A 22552-nucleotide genomic window follows, 5' to 3' on the forward strand; every position below is an offset into this window, starting at 1 on the left:
GGGCGAGTCGACGGGGTATGGGTATGCTCCTGTGAAAACACGAGGGTTCAAGCTTCTGCCCATTCTTCGTCGTGCGGCTGCTAATGCGCTCGCTTTATTCTAGAGGGCCCTCTCCTTACCCTTACCCTTTCGTTTGCTCTGACGTTTTAGCGGCCCGGTTGTGTGTGTGTGTGTGTTTTTTTTTTTATTATTTCTCCCTTCCATCCTCGCTGTGGTTTATATCCCACTTGCTTTTGCTCTCGCTCTCTATTTGTATGTGTATGTGTGTATTGTTGTAGGTCAGGGAGGATGGCACCGGAATAAATAACAACGCTGCTTCGAAGGAGTGCGGTCCTTAGATTCGCAAGGTTGATTGTGTTACTGCTGAAAAGAACAGGACAAAAAAACATTCAAAGGTGCAATCAGTCTTAGCATGATTTTAACATTTGTCAGATAATTTTGAAACGTCGGATGCAATGTAATGTTATAAAGCAGAAAATCGGAGGCACAATTTGCATTCAGGACTAAAATGGTTTGGGTTTGTGTTTGGAGTCGTTCCTCTTCGCCTTCATCACAACCAAGTGAGGTGTATAGCACGGCAAACACACACACACACACACACACAAACGCACATAAACACACACACACACACACACACACACACACACACACACACACACACACACACACACACACACACACACACACACACACACACACATACACGCGCGCACATACACACACATACACACACACACACACACACACGCACGCACGCACGCACGCACGCATAGACACACACATACACACACACATACACACACACACGCGCGCGCACGCACCCACACACACACACACACACACACACACACACACACACACACACACACACACACACACACACACACACACACACACACACACACACGGAATGTGATGACAGGTGTGTTATATATTTGTATTGTCTTACTCACCTCCTCACTCCATCTCCCCCCCAATCATGTGCTCATCGCTCGCTCGGTTTAGGCATATGCAAACAATATCGATCGATCGAACGGAGGTTTAACCATCGCCATGTACTTCGGCCGAACTGTGGGGGGGGGGGGGGGGCGACTCGTGATAACTTTGGGCATCCGATGGGGCTAGCCGTCGTTAGAGCAATCGCTGAACATGCAAATTTTACCGCCCCATTGGCCATCATAGACTGTGCTGGGGACGGCCGAGTAATCAATTATACTACATTTATCTTGCCATCTTTTCGGGTCGGTTAGATTATCTTGTGCATCAAACTGGACTTGAAATTTCAAACGTTTCCAACAAACTTTACCAGACATAAACCTCCCTTTTTCCCTTTTGCTTGTTGGTATTGGGTGTTCCGGTCCAAAAGCGGCTCTGGTTTGGAGGTGTTCGCTCCCCCACCGATATCTGCTTTACACACCATCGTCCAACTGCTCCACTGCAGCAGGAGACGGACTGCTGGCAAGCTTTATTACAAATTTTCCACAAACTCTCTTGAAATGTACGCGCGCGTTCGTGTGTGTGCAAAGCAATTTCTCATCCGGGGTTCTAGCTCCTGATGGCGGGGATGTGTTGTGTGCTGGATGCGTTTATGCGTGATGCTGCTGCTGCAGCTGCATCCTACTCAAATGCACTTTTAGCGTACGCGTTGGTCCTCGCACACACAGAGCTAATAATGATGACCGATGCTCCTGCGCTGCAGCTTGCGAAGGTATCGAAGGAACGGGAGGGGGGAAGGGCCAGGTGTAGATCCTTGCTACTTTCGCCGCCAGCTCCTCGAAGCACGGCGGCATATACGGTGGGTGGGAAGGTGAAAAGTGCATACACACACACTGCTTCGTCGAGCACAGCAGTGTATTGTTGTCCATTTCGGCATTTCCGTCGCGCTTTTCTTGCTGCCTAGTACTTCTGCTTCTCCTCCTTCTCCACCGGCTTCGTGTGTGTGTGTGTGTGTCCCTTGTTCAATTGCTGCTCTGCGGTGTGTGCAAGCAGCGGTCACCCAACCGTCCCACCCAACCAACCCAACCACCGTCTCGCACGGGTTACCGCCCGCTGTCGTGTGTTTCGGCACGGGTCGGAAGCTGGAGACGTTTCGACGGTACGCTCAGTTTTCCGCCGACAGTGAAGCCTACAAGAGGTGTGCGCAATTTTGGTGTGGCCCCCAACATTTGCATTGCCATTGCACCACCACACACACACACACACACACACTGGGTGCATTTAATCGTAGTATTACTCTCACCCTCGCCATCACTACCGTTGTGCGCCGAGCGTGTGCTTTGGAAAGTTTGCGCGCTTCGTGTGTGTGTGTGTGTGTGTGTGTAGCCCGCCCCCGGTGTTGTTAGCAAGTTCTATTTTTTTCTTCTTCCAATTTGCAGTTCCGATCGTTTTGTGCACTTCCCCCTATAAGTGTGTGTGTTTATGTGTGTTAAGGGTGGTTGTACCGTGCCTGCCGCGCCACACTTGCTTTGCATCACCCGCCACAGTGAACCAGCATAGGTGTTTACTGCCCTTGTTCCTTTGCTTATCTGTGTAATCATCATTCCCCAATCCCCGCGCTAAAATCTAAAAAAGAAGAAGAAGAAGAAGAAGAATAAGAATAAGAATAAGAAGAAGAAAATACTGTGAGAGAAGAGAAGTTAGCAGCGAAGAAGAGAAAAGAAGAAAGGAGAGAGAACAAATAAGGGCAATATTAGTTTGGCCCATCTCCCTGTGCGCCAGAGCGAGAGAGCATCCTGTCCTTCTATTTGCTTGCACGCACTGATTTACCATTAAAAGCATCGAGCTGGTGATGTATTGGCTAGAATCGAAGCTAAGCGCTCTCTTGTTGTTTCGTCACACCTTGGAAAAGTCTTAATAGTCAAACAAAAAAGGGGGTTTGTTTTCTGTGCCAATCGTGCAGCATCAACTAATACCATGTTCTTTTCTTCTTCTCTTCTCTGTTCTCTTCCTCCTCCTCCTGCTACGCGCCGCATTTTGCTGCAAAACTAATCAGGTAAGAGAGACCACACACACACACACACACACACACACACACACACACACACACACACACACACACACACGAATGCACGCACATTTTCCACATGCAAATTGGGCCTTTATGTGGTCAAACGCTTTTGATGCCTATTTGTTTCAAATTCATTTAATCTAATAGAATGGGCAGGTCGTTTCTGTGCCACGCTAAAGCATTCTATTAATCATTATTCGAAATAGAGAATTCAACGATACTTGTATGTTCTTCCCAACATTCCTTCGGTCGAACGCATCCCTTTCAGCATTCACAGTCAGCCATCTTAGAACGTGCAAGGCTAGGCGAAAGCGAGGACATTTGTCTTTTGCTGCAGGCGAAAATGCATGCGCAAAGCACAAGTATATCATCTAGCACGCGTGCCCCCTACCACCTCCGAACCAGCTTCTTCCTTCTTCGCCGATCCTTGCCGTGATTGAAAATGGCTCTGAATAGTCGATCGATAGCTGTCTCATTGCACACACATCTAGGTGCACGAATGTGCCGTCCGTGTGTGGGTGTGTATGTGTTCGCACTTCTTAATGGGCAAGTCCAGTCCGTAATCATGCATGGGTGCACACACCCCGCCCCTGACCGATTGCATGTTGGTCCAGTTGGTCGGTGCAGGCATACGAGATTGCACTGGTACAACTGAGCAGCACGGGCAGAGCAGGGATGTACACCATGACGATGTGGTGTGGTGTGTCTGTGTATGGGTGGTGGCCGTAGGCTTGGGTCCCGCTAGCCTACACTCTCAAGGAGATCGCAATTGCACCAACACTGCCACAGCCACATGCCATGCTCTTTCTCTTCCAATGCCATGTATGGTAGTGGATGCTCACTTGCCTCCGTTTGTATTGGAAGTATGTACTTGATTTTTCCTTTTCAAAGACCCGTCCCGTGCATTTGCCTCACACACACACCACCATCTCTCCATTAGATTCGATCTATCTCTGTCTCTCTCTCTCCTTCTTTCTGAACGCTGGTTCCAGTGGGTGGTGGGAAAAATACCAATCAAAAATTAATTAGCAAAATTAATAGGACGACACTGAAGACGAAGTCCTAATTTGCTTCAGATGGGAGGGGAGGACCCGGGGGGAGGTAACAGAAGATGTACAAGATTGAGAGTTCATTGCGCTTTTCCGGGGTATTTCAGTTAGGCAATTCTGGGAAGGATTCGATGGACACTGGATTTAGCAGCCTAATGCGCACATCCTTGCGTAGCTTCTGAAATCATTCAAGAATCGTGAAAGATGTAATATCCGATCATAAAAATAGCAACACAAAGCTCGAAATGTATTCTAATTTTGTTGTGATCTCGAGATATTTTTATCAGCGCTTCGCTTTGCTTTCAGATATGTTCAACGTCTGCTGGACGTATTATTATATTAACCTTCAAGAGATTTCGACCCATCAGTATCGATTACTCATACTCCTTCTAGTCGCGCTTGTTCATGGAAACACAATCTTCGATGCAATTTGAAACGAAGCGTGTTTGCAAGCATATTGATTCGAAGAAATAAGGACCAGGACTTACTGCGTGATATGTAAAGGCTCGTACAAACTAAGACTTGCCGTACCTATGCTACTTTTCCAACTGACTTTGAGAAAGGAACCATGCTGAAAAAAGCTGAAAATAAATTTGTCCACCCTTTCCAGGTACCGTCTCAATATCTGGAGGGTAATGAGATATGTCCTGTTTCCAATACCTTATTGCCGTCTATTCCACACCACAATTGCTCTGCGTTACTGACCTGGACAATGAAGTTATGTACTGTTCTTTATGGATGGAAGTGCGATACATCAAAGAAGAGAGGACATTTTTTCCCTCGAATTTGTGTACTATATAGAATGTTGCTTGATTCTGGGGTAACAAAGCGCTGAATTGAAAGGTTCACAAATAGATCCTCATGGTTTGGACTATGCTATTTATTGTTGTCAGTCAGTACTATGAAGTCGTGTACTGTAATATCATTCTAGCTTTTAGAACCCCACATCATTGGACATAGGACATGACTATTGCAGATCATGTTATCCATTGTAAATAAGTAAACCAAATCTGGAAATACCGGAAACAGTGGCAATACTATTCGATGTTCTCCTATCAGTGCGATATTCCAGTAGTTTAAGGCGCCTTGTTGATTTAAGATCTTTCAATGAATTTTCAAACATTGCGATTCTTTGTGCTGGAAGAATTAGGCTCTTATTCTTAGCTCTTCTTCTCTTCAATCCTTAGAAGAGCTTGTTCAGAATCTGCATTATTTGAGTCTTTCAGATGGTTCTGATCTATTCTCCATTGTATTCTTATATATAAGAACAACCGATGTTGTAGTAATTGGGGCGTATGAAAAGCAGTCCAAATAGAAGTCTGATATGCATATTCGAATTTCAAACTATGCACAGCTGCGCTTGAAACATATATTTGTTTGGTTTGCACACGTCAAATTGGAAGCAATACTCAGAAATTCAAAACTAATAAATGTTAGTAGTTTTATGACAGTAAACAATCGACTTTGGACAGTGTCCTTTTGGCTGGAAAACGTAAAACATCCCATTGTAGCGGCCGAACAATCTAGTCCCGCCGTAATTGGACGATAAAATAAAAGCACGCGGCGCAGAAACAGAGCACAACTATCATGGACGAGAAAACACAATGTCCTTTCTGAGGGTTTTTTTTTTACCATCCTCTCATGGTGATTGGTGCAACCATCGTAAACTTTGTATCCCGGCACCTCATTTTAAACTCGCGTGCGCCCACCACCACCCTGCCCGATCCCTGATCCGTCGCTGTATTATGTTTCCAACACGTTCAACCACGACCTATCCAGGTCCCAGACAACAGCAGCACACCCATGTACACACGTTGCCGTTAAACATTTTACCATTTTACTACTTTTTGCGTCTAACGTGCGGAAGCAATCATCGAGCCGCGGGGAGTGGGACGTTCGTACACTACTTCATTTAGGACGAACGCTCTCTCCCTCAACCGGCCGCGGTAGAATGAGTCGGCAAAATGGGGTCGGATGCTCGAACGATTTTGTATAGCCCGACACACCCGCGCGCGACCGTCTGTTTTGCGTCTGGGTCGGTCTAGTCGGTTTGAAAATTGAACTCCTCTTTTGCGCGCCAACGTGTAGGTACGCGTGCTGGGTGTGTGTGTGCTCTCTGTGCCGAGAGCCGTTCCATCCTTTTACCACACCACACCCGGCTTTTTTACTACGTAGTGTCGGAAACTCATAACTTCCGGGGCTAGTAGCATAAACTGATACGTCCGTTGGCGAACTTCCTTTTTCTTTTTTTTCTGTTTTGCTGCCGGCACACACCGCACCGTTTAGTGCTGCTCCCTCAGTGGCGACTGAGATCCGTTGTGAACGTGTCATCGTCCTAGCAAGTCGCACCGTGTGTGGGTTGCCGGTGAACGCAGTCAACTGTTCATCCACCCTCCCCGGGTGCAGTTTGGACGCGCGTTTATGGCAATCGGGCGTGACTTTTGCAGCTTAATTCTTGCAAGTCCTCGAGTTGCTCTTTCGCTAGTGGTGGTGGCGGTGTTATTTGAGCGAAGAAAGTTTATCTCATTAGAGCGCTGATAATTGGAATTCCAATTCACGGCGGGTAGGTGTGTTAGGTAACTGCTGATCGTGTACATCCATGAAATAGACTTCCAGGTAAAGGATCTTGTCAGTCGTCCTTCCCAGTCAGTCATGTATGTCAACGCGCCGTCTGTCAAAAAGTTTTTGGAAAAATATGAACTTTTGTAAATCCCGTATTATGACCCAGATGATGTAGTACAGTGATTCTTCGGTGAGGCGAGATCTTCTAGAAATTCCGGTTGCGGTGGGACATTTCTTGAAGAATACTTGCTGGAGAATACTACGAGATCTTCTAGAAATTCTGGATGTAGTGGGAGATTTCTTGAAGAATACTTGCTGAAGAATACTACGAGATCTTCTAGAAATTCCGGATGTAGTGGGAGATTTGTTGAAGAATACTTGCTGGAGAATACTACGAGATCTTCTAGACATTCCGGATGTAGTGGGAGATTTGTTGAAGAATACTTGCTGGAGAATACTACGAGATGTTCTAGAAATTCCGGATGTGGTCGGACATTGCATGAAGAATACTTCCTTATAGGTTGAAACAATCGGACGATGAGTTACAGAGATTTCATTGCTGACGGTGACAACTTAATTTCAGAATCCTGGGGCTGACATTTCGCTCGAGGACAACTGCTCCGGAGTCAGAGAGTACATTACTACTTCGCCAGACACACCGAGCAAGTAGGGACGTACATCTTTGCACTCACTCATTTACATTTCGGGGTTGTTTTGTGGGCTTGAACTGTTCTGTCCTGCCTTCCCAGCTCCAAAAACCAACTGTCAGCTGAACTGTTTTGCTTGAGTGTCTTCTTTGCTCCTTCACCCCCCCATGAGCTGCAAAGAAGTAACGATCTCATCCCTGCCCTACCGTGTTCTCTAAATCGTCACGAACAGATGCATCGTCATAAACCATCCCACACACACACACCCATAATATACGAGCTACGAGCAGCTCTGTTCCGTGTGTATGTGTGCAGTTGTTGTGTGCCATCTTCCTTCTGTAGGTCCTAGTAGCAGTCCTTAGGGGTTCATTTATTCGCTCTGAGGTAGGAAGGCGTAGAGACGGGGTTGTTTTTTTACTCGCACGGTAACACCCACATCCTGCAGTAAACAGGCACGCAGTGTAGACTCTTGACTGGCAAAACAACAGTAATAGTGGATGGAAAGTTTTTCTTGCGACAGTTTCTGGAACGCGCGTCCCACCGACCGGATGGAGCTGGAAATGGAAACAAAATGGAAACGGTTCGCGAGGCTATCCACAGTAACTGCGCCGGCCGAGGCCTTTACTCCTGCACTGCTTGGTAAACGGAACCAAGGCTTCCGTCTACTTGGTGGGTGGGGGAGTGTCTGGATTTTTGTCCTATCCTTTTCAAAGATCTTGCGATCCAAGCGGTTGTACCTAGCGGCCTTCTGCCTAACTCTCTGCGCCACAAATATGTACGTGTGTCTGAAATTGTCCGCCAGTGCTTGGTGCACACTGCTTCCAGCCGACAGTGTCGCTAAAACCGGAACCCCCCTCCCACCCCCTTCTCCAGCGCCTCACCCGGAGATCCCGTGTCCGGGAGTGGCCCTATCTCTGCTGACTTTCCCAGTTCCCAGTTTTCCGCCTGATAGCGCGCACCTCTCCAGTAGTTAGTGGCACGGATTTTGCGAGTTACTGTGCGAACCCCCCGAGCACACCAAGCCGCCCCCTTCCGCCGGTTCTGCCGGATGTGCCGGCTAGCAGCAGGATTCAGTGAGCATCGGCGGACGGTTGGTGGTGGTGGTGCATGATTGCGAGCCGAGCATAAAATACTACCTGCTCAGCAAAGTGTTGTGGCTCTGGCAAACAACAGTAGAGTGAACGTGGTGGGGGACCGGTACGGGAGGTGCGCAATTTCCAAACGTTCCGTGGAAAACCGGCACAAAACCACTACCGTCGGTAGGGAGGGAGGATGGATACGATGGATAAGACAGAGTGTGTGTGAGAGTAAGAAAGCAGAAGTCCTGGAGCCGCCGCCAGCCAAGGAAAGGAGTGTGCACAGAACTGTGTTTTGCCTTATGCGCCCGTGTTTGTGTGTGTATGCGAGATGTCCTGGCCTCGTCAGCAGCAGCAGCAAAACCCAATGGCACCGGGAAAACTGTGTGCGCTTTCTCGATGTGCTTGGGCCGGGTGTCCCGGTTTTGGTGGCCCGACACCGTAGCTGCTGGCATTCATTCGCTCGCTTGTGGCGCGCTCTGGCTGGAGCTATGGCTTTTTTGTTGCGCCTGGTGTGCTTCAGCGCGGATGACAAAATCGTCCCGGAACACTCGGCCTGGTCGTGTTGGGGCAAATGGTCAACTTATTTTGCTTTTGTTTTAATTTTGATATTATAATGTTGGCCTTGGGATAGCTGCAAATAACGTTTGCCATAATCAAGGAGCAGATGTGTCTTTTACTACAGTTCAGTAAATCCCTTTTTATATTAATAATACTTACATAACCTATTTCAACGTTTACACAACAATCACAAAAGAAGAGTTTTCTTACAGTCTTTTTAAATTATAAAAGATATTATTTTATCTTTAAAGTGATCCAAAATTCTAAAGCAACTCCAAACAAACAAAAACAAATTCTAACAAAAACAGCTTCTAACAAATTTTGACCATAATGGCGCCAACATATTTTCGCCCACCGTGCCCGGACACATGCGGTGGAAATGCTCGGCTGCTGCCCGAACATCGTGGTGTGTTGTGGCACATTCGGAATAAAACGGATAACGATTCCGGCACGTGGGACACGCGCGCCAGCATTATTGTTCCTGCCCTGCTTCTTGCATTGCTGACTGGCTCTCTCGCTCTCTCTCACACACACACACACAGATTGTGTCTCTTGCACAGCGCTCTACCATTTTCCATCCAATCCCACAAGCCCCGTCGCTCCACAATATAGCGAACGCGGGGGGAGAAGTGAACCGCAGCAGCCACACCGAGTTCGCTTTTTGTTGTTGGGCACACACACACACTGCTTCTAGCCACCATTGAGCCCATCTGCCCACCGCTCCCCGCTAAGTGGGTGGATTTATGTGTATGTGTATGTGTGTTTGTTTCTCTGTTTTTCCACCCATTTTCTCGGCTCTTGTGGGGCGGGCACTACTTTTCGGGTGTGTGTGTGTTGCAGGAAAGCGGCAGGATGGCAGACCGGCGGCGGCAGCACAGTCACTAGAGTGAGTGATGTCCCTTCGGTTTTTCCTGCAGCCGTGTGCCTGCCAAACGATTTTCTGTTTTTCCTTGCTCAAACCCACTCGCTTCGCCTGGCTGGCTCCCCCCTCGTCAAAATAGTCGTCCCTGCTGTTTTGACATTTATATCTCCCGACGCACAATTCTCCGTAAAGCGAAAAACGAAAGAGAGAGGGAGAGAGAGGGAGAGAGAGAGAGTGAGTGAGAGAACGGGGGCACAGCAGGGGGTACCGCATACTACCTATCATCGTGTAAAGCGCAATGAATGGGAGGTTGATGCTGAAGCGTAGGAATTGGATAGAAAACAAAAGTCCCCAACCGGTCGGTGGAAACCTGGAACGGTGGAAGGGGGTTGAAGGGGGGATGCTGAAATTTCACGTGGCAGGTTGGATCTTCTATCTGTGTGTATGGTTTGTTGTTGTTGTTGGTGTTGTTATTTCCATATACAACGCGCTTTTACTGTAAACACCATGCGCCTCCATCGATTCGGTCAAATCGTTTGGCTTTGTTTTTTTGAAAATAATAAAGCAAAAAATCGCTCGCCGATATATCTACTTCTTTTCAATGTTCCTGCAAATGCGGTACAGTTTCAATGCAGTTCGAATATTGACCTTCTGTTTCGGTAAATGACCCTCATTTAACAGCGTTACCAAGTGTTACGAAGTGTTACACATTACGACGTTTGTCTTTCACTGTTTGCATTGGTACCGTCGTCGCCAGCATGAGCTGCAACGTTAGATTGGGTCATGTAGAAGTGAAAAAAACCAGCGAGCCAAACAAATGCACCCACCATCACCACTGCTATCAAATTACAATCTAGTACCGCTGTAGCGCTCCTTTTGCCATTTGCCAGCAATCTCTCTTCTCTCGTGCATGCTGCTTCGCGGGTGTGTCGGGCGAGCTGCAGTCGCCTGACATGATTGCCCTCGGTGTCCGTTGCGCTCGTATCCTTTCCCTTGCCCGTATGCAGAGCGAAACGGTGCGACGGTGGGCAATAGTTGACAGCTCCAAAGTGTGCCTGCTAAATCCGCGTGACAGGTACCGGCCTTTCCGTTTACGCTCAAGCGAATCGAATGCTTGAGGTGTGTGTGTAGTGTAGAGGTTGTGGTCTGCTTTTTTATACTTTTCATTAATGTTTTGCGCGTCAACAGAAATAGCGCAAATATCGATGGTGCGGTGCTGTAGCACACAACCAGCAAAAATCATGAACATAATTCGCTAGTAGAGCCTGCTGTGGGTGGTACATTGCTGCGCTTTGTTGTTCAGCATCAAAAGAAAGAGCAGAGATAAATCCTCGTTTCCCCCCGCTGGAAACAGTGACAAATGTTGCTGCTCATTAATCTGCCTGCCTGCTACTGCTGCTGCTCCCCGTTACTAGCCAGCAAACTGACAGTGGAACTGACAGTTGCCACATCCTTGCCGCGCTTGACTAGGACGAGTGTAAACGTTGCTCTCACCACTACAGAGGCAACGGGCAAACACGGCTATACCGTAACAGTATCCTTCTCACTGTCTCTCCCTCTCTCTCGCTCACACATACATGTACAAACAATCAGTTTGCTGCTACGGTCGCAAAGGAAAATCGATATTTTGCCTCCTCCGCCCGCTTTTACTGGCTTAGTGCGAACGTCCAATCGCATCGTACTGCTGCTGCGAAACTGCTGGTGGGACTGTGTGTGCGATGGAATTGTGTGGCTCCCGCTCGCTCGCTCTCTCTCTCTCTCTCTCTCTCTCTCTCTCCCTCCCTTGGCAGCCGTAATCTCCACCCACGCCAGCGCAAACTCGAGCATTATCACGGAAACGCGGGAGCTCGTCAGGCTGCTGTTAAGCTTGGTCAGCCATTTTGTGTGTGCCATTTGTGCCGGTGCCGGGGAGTAGTTGTGTTGTGCGCTGCTGCTGCTGCTGCTGCTGTGTCCGCCTGTTGGTGGGCGGAGCTTGCTGCAGGCACAAAATGTTACCATCGGGCGCCTCCATTTCGTTGACGCTTTTCCAAGCGTTTCAGTCGTCATGGTGTGTGTGTGTGTGTTTTTTTTTGTACTGTTCATATTTGCTCTCACTATACTCTGGTGCCATTGAACGAGCAGGGCAAAGGATATTTGCTGCTGGTGGTAGACACACACACACTCGAACCAGAAAAGTGTTTGGGATTAGTGTGGCCGCGTGCATGCCCGTGGAGGACGTCGGATCCTCCCCAACCGGGCAAAAAGTGTATGGCAGGAGAACGATGAAGGAAGGGGACACGGGAACACAATTTTGCAATTGCTTTGCCACTTACTAATGGAAACAATGGCCCGGCCCCGGCAATGTGCGAATTTGGTCGGCATTCGGGGTTTGGCCACGACTCTACCTACCACTGCCACTAGGTTTTGGACGATAGAAATGCACCGGGAGCCTTTGTTGCAAATACATCCACACCATCCATCCGTCTGTCCTTACATATGCCCCCGTCAACTTCTCGGTCCAGCCGGGAAGTCTTCCAACCGGGGAGGAGGGGTACTATTTAGACGGGATGTATCGATGCTAACCTGATTTTTGTTTTGCATTACCACCGGCAGCCCAGCCGGATTGTGCCGCGGCTCCCCAATGATGGGCTTGTGCCGTTCGTCTGTTTGTTTGCTGGATGTTTGTGACTTTTTGTGTTCTTGTCCTGCTTCAGCACCAACAAACCGAACGCTGCTGGATGACGATGAGCCAGTGAGGCAGTAGAAACGATGTATGTGTAGCATTTATCTGAGCGGTTGCGCGCTCAATGCAGATTTTGATGGGCAACATTCCGGAAGGTTTGCTGCAAGTAATGAATGGTACCAACAGAAAGCTAACTCTGGACGGGGGTTTGATTTAAATGCGACCGGAGCAGGCAGAGGGGACGGTAATACGATTAATGCACTCTCTGGTAATACATAGACATTACCCTATGACAGCAAGAGATTTCATTATTCTTCTATTACAATACGGTACTACATTGTTTTTGATATTATAATCCATTCAGCAATAGCCGCAGAAGTTGTGGAGTGTTTGTCCACAGTTGTTTCTACCTCCTCGTAGCTGGGTTAATTTAAATTTTTTAATTACAAGTTTTTGAGGTTACTGTATGTTTGTTTTCGAGAAGTTTGGCAAATACATGTTAAAATTTTAGGTACAAAAACAACTAGATAACATATACCAAATGAGTAATGTTTTGGGGAATTACATCTAACGTCCAATAATTAGTGAAATGCATGTTGCAAAGAATTTAATTCCTTAACCATGCTATCTGGAGCTGGGGCCTATGCTGTTGATTGCCTCTGTACGATACGAAACATAATGCTACCTCTCAATGTCCTGCAATAATGTATGACGTACCATGATCTCCCGGTACACACTGTGCACTACTTTGTATAACCTCCACATAAAAACCACCCGAAAGTTCATAAAACCTTGATCGTTTATTTTGAGCCGCTCCGGCGCTTCACACTGAAGTCTGGTCTGGCACGTGCGTAGCACATTACCATGCTCCAACTTCTTGCTCCAACGGCTCTCTAGCGTAGCGAAATGTGTCGTTAAACGGTTCACGGAAGCGTATCACATCAACTCCCTCCCCATCGCAACATATCCTCCTCGTTGGGGCAACCTGGTGCAAAATCAAAAATGGAAAACTCCTCCAACCTTATACTCTCGCTCGGTACAATATGCGTGCGTCATATGCACGTCACAGGACACGCGACACACACAGACGAGAGCCGTGTCTGTCGTGCCCGAACAGCAGCGACATGATTGCAATAGAGAGTGATGATGCTGATGATGATTCTACCATTACTAGCACACTTACTCGCCAATCGCAACAACGCTGCACAGGACTGGCGGTTGTTTAACGTCGTTTGCCGGCCGCCACGTCGATTACACGCGGGGATCTTCGGGCAGGAAATGCTGGGGGAGTTGCTGCTGTATCTTTTGCGCACGATGATGTGCTGTGCCACGACTGGCCTGGCCCTAGTAGCGGTGGTATGATAAGCGTGCAATCCCTCTGGGATGTGATGGGTCCTGCCTAAGTGCTGTGATGCTCGTCATGTTTACCATGTTGCGTTTGGGAATTTATGCCAATACACTGATTGGTATCACGACTATCCCTCTCTCTGTTGTAGTGATGATGCCAGTAATGATTGATGGGAAGGATTAGCTACAACACGCTACTCGACGAGAGTGGTTAATTACGAATTTTGAAACCTTTTGCCAATCGGCCAGTTGACGTTTCGTGCAGAATTGGTCAATCGAAACGTTAAATCATATAAGTGGGAGTTTTTGGTGGGATTTGGTTGAATTCCGGAATTGATTAGAATGTCGCAGACGTGTAACTAACTCTCTCTCTCTCTCTCTTTTACCATTTTCGACTCTTATTGGCGCAGGGTAATACCGGACGAGGACAGTCACCATATCCGCCGGGGCCACCGGGCCAAGCGCCCGGCGGCGGCTACCCACCGCCGCAGCCACCCGCCGCCGGCCAGGGATCGCAGCAGCCGCCCGGGCCCCCGCAGGCAGCCGGCGCTGGCCAGCCCGGCACCGGGGCCGGCGGCCCGCCCGGCCAGGGACCACCGCCGGCGGGTGGCCCTGGCGGGCCCGCGGGCGGAGCGCCCGGCCAGTCACCACAGCACCATCCGCCCACCTCCCAGGGACCGCCCGCCAACGCGCAGTACACGCCCTACCAGCCGCAGCGCTACCCGACGCCCGGCGGTCCCAACGCACCGAACCATCGCACCCCGTACCCTCCGCATCAGGTAAGCAGCAACAATCACCTCACATCGGGCTATGAATCGGCAATAGACGCCGGCAGTTCCTGTTTCGATTCCGATGGAAGATAAACACACACACAAACAACACCCCGGCGAGAAAGATGGAGCTTCATGGCGAAACAGCTGGTTCGGCGGGCTTCCCAATTCGCAGGACTAATCTGATGCGTCTCCTTCTCGCTAACACGTCGTCTTTTTGCCGCTTCGTGCACAGGCCTCGGCCTCGGTTAAAGTATCCTTCGAACCGTCAGTTGGGGCTTGGATGAACCTCCACAACAACATCCCATGCTTGTTTCGGCCTGCGTGTGTTTCCGACCTGTTGTCGGGAGAGGTTCCGTTTGTGCGGCGGCTCTGATTATGGGATCGTTACGCGCTTGCCCACGTCACGTTGCCGAAATGATGTGTTGTGCCAGTGGTACATTGTGGTCTCTCTCGTTTAATCGCACCAAGCCAAAGAGGGGATACTGTTGGAATCAGGAAGGATTATTAGCAGCAGTTCGTTTGGAGCATGGAGTCCCGACTCCCGAAGCCACATGTGCGTTATTTTACACTCAATAAAGGAAGACTAATCACTGAACGCGGGCCCGTTTCAGCCTATTAGCCCCGGAGCATTTATGAACGTTTCTCTTCCAACACTAATTAACTGTTTCACTGTACCATGGTGTTAATTGATGTTCGTGTTTATTATCCAGCGTACGATGGAATTCAATTGACGATACTTTTCTATGAAAATATAAAAATATGAACATTGATCCATCCTTCTCGTTTGATTTTATGCACCATCATCGTTAAGCAATGCGTCCAGTTTGTTTGATTTTTGTTTTTAAACTAGAATCCTTTGATGTTCTATCAATACATGACGCTTTTCATCAGAAAAAATAATTGTCTTTTACTGGAATTATTGATCCAGTCCAGTGGATTGTGGCTCTGTACCGAGTAGCGATATAAATAAGTCAATAATTTTAGCTCAATATGATCTGTCATCTATTTTGTGCCTCGTCGGCGGACGGCTGTCATTGTCTGACACAGAAATTTGCTCTAATTGCTCGGAATATTGACGCTTAAGCCCGTGTTACAGCTCCAGTGAAATTGAGCGTTCAGTTTCTGGGGGTTTCTACTATATTTCATTGAATATTCATCGGAATATGGCTTACCATGCATCAAAAGATAGGAAATTCAATTCCCCAATTATTTAGATGGTAAAACATGTTAAAACAATGAATTAAATGTATTTCATTGTGAGGACATTGTAAGGACACATTGTTTAGGGGAAGGCACTATGATGATCAGTGCATCAGTGCAGTGATCAGGGTCACATTTTGTCGGTGGGTCATATTGCAGTTCATCATAACTGGTCATTTTATGGCTTGAAAGAGAGAGTTGTTATGAGAATGCTTTATTTCAATAATACTATCCGCCAAAAATTGGCCAAATCTGGCAAGGAGCATCAAATAATTCAGGAAGTTTCATTTCAAAAGCTTCAACAGGCTCTAATGACAGATTTAACACGTTGAGGTCATTCTGTCGGCTTCTGGTATAGCAGAACACAGTCTACTAAGATGCAGCAGCAAAATCTCGTGTAACGGTAACACCATGGTGCCATGATATTAGGGCTCAGTGAAGAAATTTGAGCTATTTCAGGAAAATATGCTGGGAATATTTATTCTTTGCATGGTTTAAGGACTATGAGTCAGAGTTCCGAGGAATTGTAGTTAAAATACACATGTTTCAAGGCTAGTCGAGCGGGAGACTACACCGAGCAATGTTAGCTGTCCAAAATACCAAACCCGCCGAAACCAAACTGCCGAAAACGACATAGTATACTCGCAATATGATTATCAGTGGCCACATTTTCAATGGAACTTGCCCACGTGGTCTGGAAATGCAATATTACTACCAGAGATTTATTGGAACAAGTCTTCATGGTTCAAATGAGTTATCGCGCACTGGTCCAGTAGTCACCCAAACAGTCCAAAATGCAGTCAGGAACCGGAGTTTTAGAGCGTCCGTTAAATGCCTTTATTTTAAGCAAAACGTGTGACCATCAACCTCTATCGGACCTCATGATTACTTATACCCCCGTTGGTCGATCGTCTCATGTATATGCAACAGCAGCACGCGAAAAAGCTCACAATTTCACTTTAAACATTGATGTATCTCTATTTGTTTTTTCTCCTTTCCCCCACAGTATGAACCGGTCAGGTCGTGGCCATCGCCAGCAGCTAGCCCGGGACCGGGTCCGGGCCACATGCCTCCCTCACCACACGGACCCCCGCAGAGTCCTGGGCAGCAGCAGCAACAGCAGCAGCACGGTGGCGGCCCCAGCCCGTCACCGCAGCCACCGCAGCCGGCTCCCTCACCACATCAGGTTAGTGTTAGTACGGGTTTAGTAGTAGTGCACGCCTTTGCAAGTCTGATTTTGGTAGTCAAGGGACTCAGTCTACTTGTCATACAATGTTAAGAGAGAGATTTTCCACAAAGGTAGAAGAATATTCCATGTCGTGTTAGAGCCCCAGATTCCGTTCTCGATATGATTGTGGAGCATCGAGTTTGCAAACGCGCAACACTGCTACCACCGTATCGCAATTCTCTCTCTCTCCCTATCGCTTCACGAGAATCGGCGGCGGCTTCTGTAGCTTACACTACCACCCAGCTGGGGCAAGCTTTCAGACCATTCACCGGCGCGGACGACGGCGGCGGCACACTTATGCTATCGTGCGAGAAGTGGAGAAGCAGAAAGAAGAAGGAACAAAAAACACTCCCGCCGTCCTTGACAGTGGCCCAGATATATGTTGCAGCAAGTCGGGGGGGTCGCGTCGATTGCTCTGCATACCGTTCAACGACGGCGGGATTGGGGAGCAAGAATGAAAAAAAAAAACGAAAGAAACCCACTAAAATAAATCCCAACACACACACACACAGACACAGAGAGAGAGAGAAACACACGCACTTGTGCTAAGAACAGAACCAGATGAAACAGGCAAATTTGCTTCCGCCAGGGTTTGTTTTGGTTTGAGACAGCTTGCGCCTTCCACCATCCCGTCGTAGCCATCGACCCGACCCGACCGCGAGAGTGGCGGTGATCGGCCTCCGGACACGGCGGGGCCGCGGAGGGTTGATGATAGACGCGTACCGCATCGTGTATGTGTCGGTGTGTGTCGGTGTGTGTCGATGGAGTGTTGTTGCCTGGGCGGCCGTGTTTCCATCAAACGCGATGAATGTGTCGTCAAGTTGGTTGGTGTTGTTGCTGTTGTTGTCCTTGTTGTTGGCAGCGGCACTATGTGCAGGCCCGCGTGTACCTCGGGATTGAAGCGCAAGCACACAACCAAACCGCCAAAACCTTTCGTGCCCCTTCCAGTGCGCCCGTGTGCCCCAGCAGCAGCAGCCAATGTGCGCGCCACAGACACACGCGGTACTGGGAGGTGGAGGAAGCTCTTTCGCGTTGTTGTGTTGTGCTTCCTGTCGCTAGTTCCGCTAGACCGCCGGTTTTGGACCGTTATTTCTGTGTCGGTCTCTGTGTGTGTGTGTGTGTGTGTGTGTGTGTGTGTGCAGCTGATCGGCTGTGAAAAGGGTCGGGTAAAAAGGAAGAAAATGGCTGCACCGACGGACGGACGGACGGACGGAATTCGAATGCCACTTTTGCTCGTCGCGTTTTCTTTCCCGCTTGTTGTGTGTGTGTTTTTTTTTTGCATTTTCTTCACTGGTCGGTGTGTGTGTGTGTTTGTGTGTTTGCGTGTGCCTGTTTTTTTTTGTTCACAGCGAAGCAACAGATGGAATTGTGTGTTTGTATCTGGGTGTGTGTGAGTGCTGTTCCGAAGGGGGAGAAAAGATGGTGATTCACCGGTCCACACCCCCATCCGTCGGCCTTTATCACCCATCCCACCGCCAGCAGCCCCCTTGCCACTTGATTGTTGTACCGGGACGACAAGCGGTTGTGGGTCGACAGCGAGAAAGGGTCGGTTTCGGGCGGTTTCGTTCGTTCGTCTGTCGGTCGGTTTGGTCGTTCATTCACCTCCGCCCCATCATTCATCCATCCAGGCAGTGTGCGGCCGCGGCCGCTCCATCATCTTACCCTACGCTCTGTGTGTCTGTGTGTATGTTTGTGTTTTCCGCAGCTGCACCGGGCCTCCCTCGCCCTGGCAAGCTTGCCGCGACCTACTGACGCGCCCTCGACGACAACGAGTCTCGACGGGCAACAAGTCCATTCGACCTTGCCCCCTCCCCCCCTCTTTCTCTTCCCGCGTTTATCGTCTCCTTCTGCTGCAGTGTGTTTTATCGTGTGAATTCGTGCGTTTCCATACAGCCACCCACCATCCCTCCCTACCCAACGAGGGGTTTCTCCATCCAGAAAGGAGGGTACTCGTTCAGCGTGTGTGTGTGAGTGTGTCTGTGTGTGTGTGTGTGTGTATACATCGCATAACGCCTCACGACGATGGCCCTTTTTTTTATTTACATCTTTTTTATCTTTGTCGTCCAGTGTTTGTGTATCGTGTGCTTTTCGTTGCCCCGCCGCTTGCCGTCGGTGTTTGAATGTGCGCTGGTTTGCTGTGCGGGAAATCGAAGTGCATCTTTTCGTCAATGCTGTACTGTGCTGTGTTAACGGTTAACGGTTGAGTATCGCGCATCATGTACTGTTATTGGAGGGCAGGTTTAAGCAAACTTACTACTTTGGCACCTTCTCAAGCCCGATCGAGCTATACGGTATCGGTGAAAGGTCATTTGAGCCCATTTCTGAGTGGTTCTTTTACAAATCCAGTTGTCTAGCATAGTAGCTTAACAGCCTAACGGCTACAGTTCAAGCGTTGCGTATTGATTGAAACGAATAGCTCCAGTCAAACAGTTGTCGAGTTCCAGGACGTCCATAGGGTTGATTTTTTACTGTCAGAGAGTGTAGAGATGTCTTCAGCATTTCAGCACATTTTCGAATGGAAAAAGCCTGCACATGGTCATTTTGTATTAGTACCTATGGTTAACTCGCCGGGTCGGTCTTTAATGATACAGCTGTTAACTGGCATGATTTAACAACACGCTCGTCATGGGTTCAAGCCCTGAATGGACCGTGCCCCAATACGTAGGACAGACTATCCTGCTATGGTTAATACGCCGTTTTCGAGCCTAAATAAACACTGTTAAGGTGCTTTTCAACTCTGGTCAACTGTAAGTAAACATTTGACGTCCAACTGAAATACTGATGCGCCTATCTGAACTCCTTTCAATCGTATCTATACAAATGAAACCCCTAAGTAGATGTGAGTAGCTGTATGGAGATTAGACTTTTGTATGTATTAATTTGAATTTATTTTCCAATAATTTATCCCGATACCTTCAAAATTAATAATGGACTATTAAATTATAGTGGACCGCCGTTTATCCAGTCTCATCGGGACTTGGTCTCGCCCGGATATGCGAATAACACGGATAATGAGTCAAAGAATATATTTAATCACAAATTCTTGATTTTTGTTTGCAATGTATCTTATGTTTTGATACAAATTAGCCAATTTTTATTAATTTTATGTGTTTCCAGTGAGATTATTTGAAATTTTCCATGAATTATTGTGTTCTTGTTATGACAATGTGCTCGGATAACCGTTTCTTCCAAATATCCTCCTCAGAACGCAATGTCACCTTTGTATTGGACTGTCATTTCTCAACAGCACAAATAAATGGATAGCCGGATAAAAGGTACCCGTATAAACGGCGCTCCACTGTAGTACAAAATCAATAAAAAGGAATCGTCAAACAATTTAATTTCAACAACAATGAACACCAAAGAAGCATTTTTTACGAGAAAAAACCTTCAAAGAAACGTACCAGGGTAATATAAACGTTCGTTAGTATTGCGGAAAGCAAATGTTTAGTTGCGATTTTGTTCATAAAGGCATCATACTTTCAGTTGGCCGTCCAATGGATATTTATAGTTGAACAATATTCAAAATCACCTTAAGATTATTTAATTGGCTACGAAAACCGTGCAAATAACTCACTGGTTTTGGTTGTTATTGGTACGGTTTTGATTCATTTTGTTGCACTTCATTGCTGAACAAAATCGAACGCAAATTGGCGCAACTCTGTCTATTTCCATCCAGAACACCTTGAACCTTAATTTGATCTTGTTGGGAAAATTCGGATAACTTCGGATGAAGTACCTACACCGCCAGGGACGTTGCAGATACGGCCAGTGTTACGAACTGAATGAATGATGCATGAATGAAGCTGTAGATTGCCGTTACTAGCAGCTTGTTGAAAATCAAAGTGCCAAGTAGTTGGATTAATCGAAACAAAAAGTATATTAATGAACATACTACAGGGCATATTACTGTAGAAATATTTGCAATGCTCTGAAACACTCGATGGAGCATAAAACCCTAAAGAAAGGAAAAATACAACCGGCCGGCAGACAAAACACCACACGACCGAAAAAACAAAAAAAAAACATCTCTGGTAAGCCATCCAATTTAGCTGTCTCTGCAGGGGCAGTGTAATATCGTCCCAGCTGCCCGTGGTCTCCAACGTCTCCCACCCAGGCATCCCTTTTCCTCCGTGTATACGTCCCTCGAAGCTCTTTCTGTGTATCATCGTGCGCCACACAAAAGGTTCCGCCAGAAGCAGTACTGCCGTCGCAGAAGGCTCTGTTGCCAGCGTTACATAGCGAGAGTGAAACGGAATTGAGGTGGTCGTTGGTGGCCCTGTGTACGACAGGAGGCGGCGCGGAGTACATACGAGAATAAAATCAGTACATAAAACTATTCCCTTCCCTTTCGCGCGCGCGCGCGCAGCCCTCGTTGAAATGGCACAAGAAATGGAGAGAATTTCGTAACTTCTTGCGAGTGCTGCAGAGCAGCGTCTCACTCGCTCCTGTTCTCTCGCTCTCGCTTTGTTTCGCTTGCGCACTTTTCCTCTCACTCACACGCTCTGTGTCGTGGAAATTGGAATTTGGAGCTGTGTTGGGAAAGAAAAATCGATTCGATAAGAAAACGACGCCGAAACGGGTGGAATGGGACGAAGGAGAGGATATGGGCTGGGGGGGATTGGGCGATACCCCAGGGCAAAGACGTCGTGTGTCGAACGAAAGCGTTTCTTAATTTCTTTCGATCCAGCAGGTTTTATGCCACCGTCGTCGTTGTCGTCGTCGTCGTCCTGTTGTACACCGTACCCAATCGATCGCTTTTGGATCGGTGCTGGATATGTGTGGGTGGGTTTTTGTGGCGATGGGCGCAGAGGAGGCAATCATGATGCTGGTAGGGAAGGAGAGGAATGAAGGGAGGGGGGGGGGGGTGATTGATATTACGTAGAATTGTCTCGGTTATCAAGGGAAATTGGCGCTTGTGCCATCACGTAATCTTGCTTCAGCGCGGTTCCTCCATCTTCTTGCGGCTATATAAGAAGAGTGAGGAGGAGGAATAGGAGTAGGTTGAGTTGCTCCTACTGTGTTCTTGGTTGGCAAACAATGGCGGGCAAACGGGGCATTATAAAAACGCAACACCCCTTATATTCACCCAACGCACACCCAGTACCGGGCGTCTCCATTCGCGGTTGGCCGGCGTTTTTACTTCATTTTGCTCCTGCATCTCTTTCACCCGGACGCGGGCGCTTGCGGTGTGAGCGAGCCTTCTTTGTTTCTCGGGTTCGTCGTCTGCTGTGGTACGCCGATAGAAGGACGTACGGTGGAATTGGGGTGTGCCTTCTTTCCATCTTTTACTGCTGAAATTATTCACGAAACAGTGAAAGTGAAACTACGGAGAGAAGGAGAGTGCCTGTGTGTGTGTAGGAACACCGTTCTCGGCTATTGTGCTTGCCAAAATGGAGTGTGGAGGAAGAAGGAAACCCTCTAGCGTTCCTATGGGTAGCTTTCATCGTTCACAAAGCCATAAAATGAGGCCGGCGACAGCTGTGTGTGTGTGCGCGCGTGAGAAAAGGAGGTAGAGCTGTGGCGTAGGAAAATCGATACGCTTCGCCCGTCGGTTGCGTAAGGTAATGCAAAAAAA

General features: G+C 48.0%; 1 protein-coding gene across 34 annotated transcripts in view; it reads left to right on the forward strand.

The window, feature by feature from the left end:
- Nucleotides 1–22552, forward strand: part of LOC1281332 (trithorax group protein osa) — a 130108-nt gene that overhangs the window by 24309 nt on the left and 83247 nt on the right. For all 34 annotated transcript variants that reach the window (XM_061649339.1, XM_061649326.1, XM_061649346.1 and 31 more), the window contains 2 exons: nucleotides 14184–14552; nucleotides 16753–16932. In XM_061649339.1, the coding sequence (XP_061505323.1) occupies nucleotides 14184–14552; nucleotides 16753–16932 (549 nt within the window). The remainder of the gene's footprint in view (nucleotides 1–14183; nucleotides 14553–16752; nucleotides 16933–22552) is intronic.

This window comes from Anopheles gambiae, chromosome 2 (genome assembly GCF_943734735.2).
Source record: "Anopheles gambiae chromosome 2, idAnoGambNW_F1_1, whole genome shotgun sequence".
Lineage (NCBI taxonomy): Eukaryota > Metazoa > Arthropoda > Insecta > Diptera > Culicidae > Anopheles > Anopheles gambiae.